This window comes from Callithrix jacchus, chromosome 5 (assembly GCF_049354715.1).
Source record: "Callithrix jacchus isolate 240 chromosome 5, calJac240_pri, whole genome shotgun sequence".
Classification (NCBI taxonomy): Eukaryota; Metazoa; Chordata; class Mammalia; order Primates; family Cebidae; genus Callithrix; species Callithrix jacchus.
This window is the reverse complement of record NC_133506.1, coordinates 11,347,281-11,356,153: the sequence shown is the minus strand read 5'-3', so window position 1 is coordinate 11,356,153 and position 8,873 is coordinate 11,347,281. Positions and strand designations below refer to the sequence as shown.

Genomic DNA, 8,873 nt, shown 5'->3' with positions numbered 1-8,873 from the left:
ACTGTACTAGAGCCTGCCTGGGTGACAGAGTAAAGACCCTGCCTCCAAAAAAAAAAAATACACATACATACATACATACATATATTTACATATATATGAAGAAGAAAGTTGGAGATTGACACTGACTTCGAGACTTACTATAAAGTTACAGTAATCGAGATAGCCTGGTGGCCAGGTGTGGTGGCTCATGCCCGTAATCCCAGCTACTTGGGAGGCTGAGGCAGGAGAATCGCTTGAACCTGGAAGGCAGAGGTTGTGGGGAGCTGAGATCGTGCCATTGCACTCTAGCCTGGGCAACAAAAGTGAAACTCCACCTCAGAAAAAAAAAAATTGACAGGTGGGCACAGTGGCTCCTGCCTGTAATCTCAACACTTTGGGAGGCTGAGGTGAATGGATCACAAGGTCAGGAGATCGAGACCATCCTGGCCAACATGGCGAAACCCTGTCTCTACTAAGAACACAAAAATTAGCTGGGTGTGGTGGTGTACGCCTGTAGTCTTAGCTACTCAGGAGGCTGAGGCAGGAGAATTGTTGGAACCCGGGAGGCGAAGGCTGTAGTGAGCAGAGATTGCGTCACTGCACTCCAGCCTGGGCGATAGAGTGAGACTGTCTCAAAAACAAACCAACAAAAAAAATTGACAAGCTTCATTACATTTTTTTTGGAGGCAAGGTCTTGCTCTGTCATCCAGGTTGGAGTGCAGTGGCACAATCACAGCTCAGTGCAGCCTTGACCTCCTGGGCTTAAGCAATTCTTTGACAGCCTCTCAAGTAGCTGGGACCACAGGTGTGCACCACACTCTGCCAATTTTTCTATCTCTGTAGAGACAAAGTATCTATGTTGCACAAACTGGTTTCAAACTCCTGGGCTTAAGCAATCCTCCTACCTTCGCCTCCCAAAGTGCTGGGACTACAGGCTTCATGAACCACTACGCCTGGCCCATATCATTAAATTATATGAAACTGGACTTCATTAAAGGTAAAAAGTTCTGCTTTGTGAAAGACCCTGTCAAAAGAATAAGACAAGGCACAGACTGGGAGAAAATATTTGCAAAAGGTGCATCTGATAAAGGGCTGTTAACCAAAATATACAAAGAACTCTTAAAACTCAGTGAAAAGAAAACAAATCACCCAAACAAACTTTCTGTTTTGAAATGGACAAAAGACTTGAACAGACACCTTACTAAAGATTTACAGATGGAAAATAAGCCCAGAAAAAATACTCTATATCAAGTTATTAGGGAACTGCAAATTAAAACAAGATTTCACTACACACCTATTAGAATGGCCAAAAGCCAGTCAGGCACAGTGGCTCATTCCTGTAATCCCAGCACTTTGGGAGGCCGAAGCAGGTGGATCACTCAGGTCAGGAGTTCAACACCAGCCTGGTCGATACAGTGAAACCTTATCTCTACTAAAAATATGAATATTGGCTGGGTGTGGTGGCGCACGCTTACAGCCCCAGTTACTCGGGAGGCTGAGGCAGAAGAATCGCCTGAACCCTGTAGGCAGAGGTTGCAGTGAGCTGAGATTGTGCCACTGCACTCTAGCCTGGGTGACAGAGCGAGACTCTGCTCTCAAAAAGAAAAAAAAATTAGCCAGGGATGGTGGTGCGCCCTTGTAATCCCAGCTACTTGGGAGGCTGAGGCAGGAGAATTGCTTAAACCCAGGAGGTAAAGGTGGCAGTGACCCAAGACTGCACCACTGCACTCCAGCCTGGGTGACAGACTGAGACCCCATCTCGTTTAAAAAAAAAAAAAAGAGAGAGACCTAGGGGGATGCTGGACAGGGCTAGAAAAGAACACCCTGCCCTAAAGGAGACGTGATGATCTAATCCCATCCCAGGCCTCGCCACCCTCCCAACCCTCCCAACCCCACATATATGCAGACCAGTTCCTGGCTTAAAAGCTGTGACTTCTTCCTTCCTCCAGGTAAGCTCTCTTCTCTGGGCTCTACTGCCCTCCTGTCATCTCCTGTTGTCCCAGGAGTGTTTGTGGAGGTATGCTGGTAACACTACCAGCTGCTCAAAGTCTCTAGTTCTCTCAGGAAGCTGAGGGACATGTGGTTTGGCCAGGGTTCCTGGGGCAGGGCGAGGAAAGGGAAGAGGCTTGGAGATGGAAGCAAGTTTGCTTCTGCAGCCATCTCACTTTCACTTCTAAATCCTGGCTCCTTCACTAGGCCTTCCTCACTAAAGTGACCATTCTTCCTCTTGGGTGTTTAAAGCCTTGTGAGCACCAATTCAGGGATACTCAAGCCACTGCTGCTTTCCAGTCACCTGCAGTCACTTGGCCTTAGCTGTATCTCTCCTGGAACCCTGGAGACATTCTGCATTGCACCCAGCAGAGCATCAGGCCCAAGGGAGGCTCGATGAATATAAGGTGAACATAAGTTGTGGTGGAAACCCAGCCCAAGGGGCTGGGGCAGAAGCAGGAAGTGTCGGAAGGGTGCTGGGCAAGCTCATCTGGTTAAGGAAAACCTGGTCCAACCGGGCAGCTGGAACAATAGGAACTGGAGCTCAGCAGCTCCAGGGTGTGGTCTCAGTCTCTACTATTCTCTCAGTTTGCCCCATCTCACGGGAACCAGGCCACCAGCTATGCCTAACCTCAAATTCCCACAGCTCCCAGGGGAGCAGGATCTCAACCTCTTCCTTAAGTTCAGTTTGAAAGATAAATAGATCAGGCTGGTCTGAAGGTAGTGAGTTATCTCGATTGTTCACAGTCAGTTACAGATAGAACTCCTGTTCTACTCTTTCCCCTCTTCTCACTACTGCACTTGACTAGTCTAAAAAAAAAGTATATACATTAAAAAAAAGAAAAATAGGCAGATCAGAAGCTTGAGCCCTTCCATAGAGGCCCAAATGGCCTGTTCCCATGAGAGCAACCCACCACGACACCAATCTGAGGAGTTGGGTGGGAGGGGTAGGCCAGAAGAACAGAATGTGTAGCGAAGGGGTGTCCCTACTAGAGGCCTGTGGGACATTTCCACTGAGACTTGATCACACACACAGAGAAACATCGCTTTAAGTCTTCAAGGTCAAGGTGGTTTGAGGCACTTTAAAATGGAAAAGGTGGCCTTATCCTAATTATGGTGACAGTAATGGTAGAAGGCGTGGCATGGCTGGTGGCCTTGGCCATGCACTTGAAAGGGCTAATCATCAGTGCTGCCTCCTAAGTGGGTACAGGTGGGTCTGTCCTGGGTGCTAAAGGGCAACTGATAGGTGGCAAGCATGAGATGAAGCTGACCACATAGAGGCTCGTTCTGCCAAGAAAGCCTCACCTTCCTTGGTAACAGGAGGGTAATGAAAACCAATGTAAACTGAGGTGGGTTTGTCCCCCCGAAATGAGTAGGTTTAAATCTTCACTAGAAGCTGCTGACTGAACACTACCTAATGACCAACCGACCAACCAGGGTTTGGTACCCCATCCATATCCCTTTGGGACTCAACATGGTACAGGCAGGTCCAGGTCCACGTTGCCTAAGGGCTTTTTCCCAGGGGCAGAAAGAGCCAGGGAACGTATGCATCCTGGGATCAACCTGTAACCACTGACTAAAGGCAGCAGTAGGCAAACCCCCATAGCCGCCACCCCTCAGGTGAGGTAATTCAGAGGCAACTGCTACGTGCAGGCACCCAGAGGCACTCGGCTCCCTACCACAGTCCTAACAGGCTTAAAAAGCACTCACGTGGACTGCCGCCCCTTCCTGCTTCACGGGATCACCTCCCACCCCACATAACCCACTTGCACCAATTCTTGGCTCAGGCTCTGCTTCTCAGGTAACTCTGCCACAGTCGCCCGCCACCTGTGATATATGTTTTGGTAGAGGAAGTGTGTACCACCATCCAAAGGAGGCCTCTAAGGAGACAGAGGTGAGGTGGGGATGAAAGAGGGAGGCCTCCTAGGGGGATCCTTGACCATGAAGGCTCAGACACCCACCTTGGGGGCCATCCAGAGAGGCACTCACTCATAGGAGCAGGATGCATGCATCAAACTCACAGAAAGAGAGGGTGAAATCACATAGCCAGTGCTTTTAATTCAAAATGAGAAATACATTATTTAGTGCAGACCTCTCACATTTCCCTGATGGCACCTTCTCTCCCTGCAGATGAGGGAAGCCCATGATGGTTTTATCTCGAGCCTGCCTGGTGGGCATGGGCTTGGCACAAAAGGAGCTGCAGAATCCTGCTGCTGATCAGCAGATGCGTTTCTGAACTCTGTGGGGGCTGGACACTGAGTAGGACCTTGTCGATAATACTGCCTAAGTGGCACAAGGCAGGCGCTGCGGTCTGCCAGCCTGCAGGCACAGCTCCTCCACTCTCAGGGGAGTCTGAGACCCCTTTCGTGTTGCAATGACTGTGGGTTTTTGTTTTGTTTTTGAGATGGAGTCTTACACTGTCACAAAGGCTGGAGTGCAATGGCATGATCTCGGCTCACTGCCTACCAGGTTCACATGATTCTCCTACCTCAGCCTCCCAAGTAGCTGGGACTACAGGTGTGCACCACACACCCGGCTAATTTTTGTATTTTTAGTAGAGATGAGGTTTCGCTATGTTGGCCAAGTAGCTGGGACCACAGGTGTGCACCACACACCCGGCTAAATTTTGTATTTTTAGTAGAGACCAGGTTTCACGGGTCTCAAACTCCTGACCTCGTGATCAGCCTCCAAAAGTGCTGGGATTACAGGCATGAGCCACCACGCACACCTGGCCTTGACTGTGGGTTTGAAAGGAGAAGGTGGGCTGAGTTCCAGGTAGCTCCTCACCCTACACTAGTGGCTGTTGGGGGTGGAGGAAGGTGGGGTCAAGGACAAGCATGGCTGCCACACTGCAGTGGTCTAAGTTACACAGCAGCTCTAGGCTCAGGATGTTCTGTGGTTCCACTAACCTGAGGACAGACAGGACTTCCTCCGCCCTCTGCCCAGCCTCCTTTCTGCAGGCTTGCCCCCCACTTGTCCCGGTACAGCAGCACATCAGAGCTGGGAGCAGGCTGGGCAGGAGATAGAGGCCAAGCTTCATGTGGCTGTGTGTCTACCTTCTGCCTGCCCTCCGAAGCACCATCCCAATGAGGAATCACCGGGGCCAAGCAGCACTGAATTCCTTCTCCAGGCCTTGGACAAACTGGTCGTTGAGGAAAAGTAGCTGACCATGGGGCAGGAAGCGGGTGAGGATGCCCTCGATGCGGTCAGCTCGCAGCAGGAGGTTGGTGCTGGGCGCCAGTAGCCGGAGGTGGTCAAGGAGGAGGCGTGCCAGCAGCCGGAGTGTGCCCTCAGCCAGCAGCAGATTCTCATGGGCGTCCAGCACCAGGGCAAAGCCTAATGAGAGCACGCCCAGCCACACCACTGTCCGTGGCTCCTGAAAAGGGTCCCCTGCTGCCAGCCGGAAGGCCCCACGTGGGGCCTCGGCCAGGGACACTTGCTCATCTGAGGACTGCAGCTGCAGGTCCATGGAGGGCCGGCCAGACGCCTGCTGCTGCAGCCGGCACATTGACTCCACCTGCCTGGGGAGAGTGGGCAGGTCAGGCTGGGGGGCTCACACGCCAACTTTGTCATCTTCATGACCACACCTGGCTCTGGGAGCTACCATCATCCCCATTATCTCAGGTGAGAAAACTGAGGCCTAGAAAGACTAAGTGATCTGTCCAGGGCCACAGAATCAGGAAGCATGAGCCTCCAGGTCCTGAACTACTTTATTCCATGTAGCCAAGAAGGCAGGTTTTCAACCAAGCTCCTTGGGCTGAAAAAGGGCACCAGAGGAAGATTCTGCCCTCATCTGCTTCACAGAGGCCTTCTCCACATAAAGGAAAGTAAGGGATGAGGTGGAAAACAAATGCCATCATCCAACATGGGCTATCCAATATCCACCCTCATCCTATCCTGCAACCCTCTCCAAGTATTAAAGAAAGACCTTCCATTGGACTAATAAGGCTTCTTAGAAGCTCCCTTTGGCCGGGCACAGTGGTTCACACCTGTAATCCCAGCATGCTGGGAGGCTGAAGTAGGCAGATCACCTGAGGTCAGGAGTTCAAGACCAGCCTGGCCAACAAGATGAAACCCTATCTCTACTAAAAACATAAAAATTAGCCAGGTGTGGTATTGGGTGCCTGTAAACCCAGCTACTCAAGAGGCTGAGGCTGGAGAATTGCTTGAATCCAGAGACAGAGGTTGTAGTGAGCCAAGATCGCACCACTGTACTCCAGCCTGGGTGACAGAGTAAGACTCCACCTCAAAAAAAAAAAAAAAAAAAAAAGAAGCTCCCTTTGATCTTTCCTGAATCACCTTCCAGAGATCCAAGGCTGGGCACCCTAGTCAGGAAGAGTATATTCCAAACTGCTCTGGATCCCTGGCTTTCTGGAATCCTCATGTACTACACCCTCTCTCTTCCTTAGAGATTCATAAAGTCTACAGGCACACTAAAGGTCCTGTTAAGCACTGAAAAGCATGTTTAATCTGTACTATCTGCCTGCCTACTCTCAAATTTTAGTTCTGCTACTTCCTAGCTGCATAACCCTGGACAAGCTAAATGCCTTAAACACTCTACTCAACTGTAAGATAATAAATATACCTACCTCAAAAGACTACTATGAGGTTAAACAACTTAATACACATGAGATGTTCAGAACATAAATGCTTAGCACTTACAGGCTGAACAAATGTTAACTGTACTAATAATGATGATCATAGAATTATTATTTAACCCTTTTCACATAACACTTATGAACAGCCATGGAAGACTCTGGAAAATACTACTCTAAAACCTTCTCTCTGCTTCTTAGTCCTTCTATTCCTCTGCATCCCCACTCCCCCAGAATACCTATTACAATCTCCTGACCTGGTGATCTGCCCACCAGGCACATGTTCAGTGAAGGCCTGGGGCTATGTCATTACCTGGCCACGGCTAAAATCTGTTCCTTCTGGAGAAGCCTGTCCCTCTCAGCACCATGTGGCCGTGGGTCATCAGGTGATTTCTCAGCACCAAAGACACAGGAGTAGAGCACTCGGCAAAGGCCTGTGTCCTCAGCATTTGGGGCCCTCAAGGTGTGAACGAGGAAGGCGTGGACCATGGCTCCAGAGTGTATGCTACAGAGAAGTCAGAGATCTTCGTAAGGTGAGAGTGAACCCGAGCAGGAGAAGCACCCACAGGAAGGGGCCGACCTGGCAGTGTCTGGGAGTGTATCCAGAGCCCGGGGAGGCGGGACACTTTGAATAACAGCATCAAAATAATACATAAGAGTCCAGTAGTAAGGAAACCTCAGACATACATAAGCAGAACAGACCTAAACTAAAATAAGAAAGAAAGAAAGAAAAAGGCAAACAAACAAAAATCTCAGACAACCCTAAACCTTGTTCTACAAAACAACTGGCCAGGAATCTTCAAAAGTATCAAGGTCATGAGGTCATGGAAAACCTGAGGAGCTGCTCCAGACTGAAGGAGACTAAACAGACAGGACAGCAGAATGCAACGTGTGCTCCTGGATCGGGTCCTGGACCACGAAAAGGGTATTTGGGCCGGGTGTAGTGGCTCAGGCTTGTAATCCCAGCACCTTGGGAGATCTAGGCAGATGGATCACTTGAGGTCAGGAGTTCGACACCAGCATGCCAACATGGTGAAACTCCGTCTCTACTAAAGATAAATTAGCCAGGCATGGTGGACCATGCTTGTAACCCCAGCTATTTGGGAGGCTGAGGCCAGAGAATCGCTTGAACCCGGGAGGGGAGGCTGCAGTGAGCCTAGATTGTGCAACTGCCCTTCAGCCTGGGCGACAGTGGGAGACTCTGCCAAAAAAAAAAAAAGATGGGAGCGAGGGCGGGAGGAAGGAAGGAATAAAGGAGGAGGGAGGGAGGGAAGGAGGAAGGAAAATTTCCATAAAGGGCATTATTAGGACAACAGAAAACATTTAAATGTGGACTATGGGTCAGAAAAAGTCTTGATCAATGTTACCCGATTTTGAATGCAGGAGCGTGTCCTTGTTTTTAGACAATGTGCAACTAACTCACGTGGTCCAGGGAAAATAAAGGCAGCGAGAAGAACATAGAAAATGATAAGGTAGATGGGACTAAAGAAGTTAACAACTCGCGACTCTCATCAAAGTATATACAGGAGTTACTTGAAAGTGCTTCAAAATAAAGACTAAATAACAGTAATGGTTATCAATGGTTATCAGGCTGGCTCAGTGGCCCGCCCGGGGGTTGAAAGGCGGCGGGTACGCAGCCAGTGGGTATCTGTAGCTAAGGCTAAATAGACCGTCAGTTTAAACTGGTCAAATAGCAGGTTCGCAAAGGCACTTCGAGAACCGGAGCTCAGCACCCGAGCGCTGACATCCGCGACCCTCCAGCCGCAAGCAGCGCTCGTCCCCCCTCCACCAGAGAAATGGTAGCGGTCAAGACAGCTTACGTCACTGGCTCCGCAACCCTGCGGCGCAATGCACTTCGGGGGTTGTAGTTTCTTACTCCGGTCAGCCAGGCCTAAACGGGGCACCCCGCCCTAAGTGTGTTGCTCCTGCAACTCCGGGCCGCTGTCGTTGAGGCGTCGCACTCCGCCTTCCGTCCAGGCTCGCCGACTGCTAACAAACTCTCCCTTCAGCGGCAGGAGAGCAATGGCGGCTCGCAGCCAGTGGGCGCCTGCGCACGTCGGTCGCGGGCGCGCGCGCCGCTGACGCTATCGGGGTTACGTCCAGGACGGCGCTGCGGGAGCCAGGCGCAGGCGGCGTGTGCTGACTCTTGAACCCTGGGTTTGGGTTGGCCTCGCGCTGGAACTGAAACCCTCCGGCCCCGAGCTGCCGGCGGGGACCATGCTGGTCACTTCTCGTGCGGGCCCGAAGCGTCCCCGCTCGAATCCTTAGACCAACTGAGCCCCAGCCTGCCGACCCCGGTGGCCGCGAGGG

General features: G+C 50.9%; 1 protein-coding gene across 2 annotated transcripts; it reads right to left on the bottom strand.

The window, feature by feature from the left end:
* Positions 1 to 4,001: 4,001 nt before the first annotated feature.
* AP5S1 (adaptor related protein complex 5 subunit sigma 1) lies at positions 4,002 to 8,618 on the bottom strand. Of its 2 annotated transcripts, none has more exons than XM_008995699.5 (3): positions 8,384 to 8,618; positions 6,877 to 7,068; positions 4,002 to 5,489 (listed from the first exon to the last, which is right to left on the bottom strand). In XM_008995699.5, the coding sequence occupies exons 2-3, from the start codon at positions 7,050 to 7,052 to the stop codon at positions 5,063 to 5,065; spliced, it is 603 nt and encodes a 200-aa protein (XP_008993947.4). In that variant the 5' UTR covers positions 7,053 to 7,068; positions 8,384 to 8,618; the 3' UTR covers positions 4,002 to 5,062. The 2 variants fall into 2 exon arrangements, with proteins under 2 accessions (XP_008993947.4, XP_002747366.4); XM_002747320.6 differs by having other exon boundaries at positions 8,440 to 8,618.
* Positions 8,619 to 8,873: the final 255 nt, after the last annotated feature.

Excerpts from the sequence above, each read along its gene's own strand:
- AP5S1 (XM_008995699.5), bottom strand. The coding sequence starts at position 7,052 with ATGGTCCACGCCTTCCTCGTTCACACCTTGAGGGCCCCAAATGCTGAG. Across the intron at positions 5,490-6,876 it reads CAGATTTTAGCCGTGGCCAG|GCAGGTGGAGTCAATGTGCC; the intron begins GTAATGACATAG and ends CACTCTCCCCAG.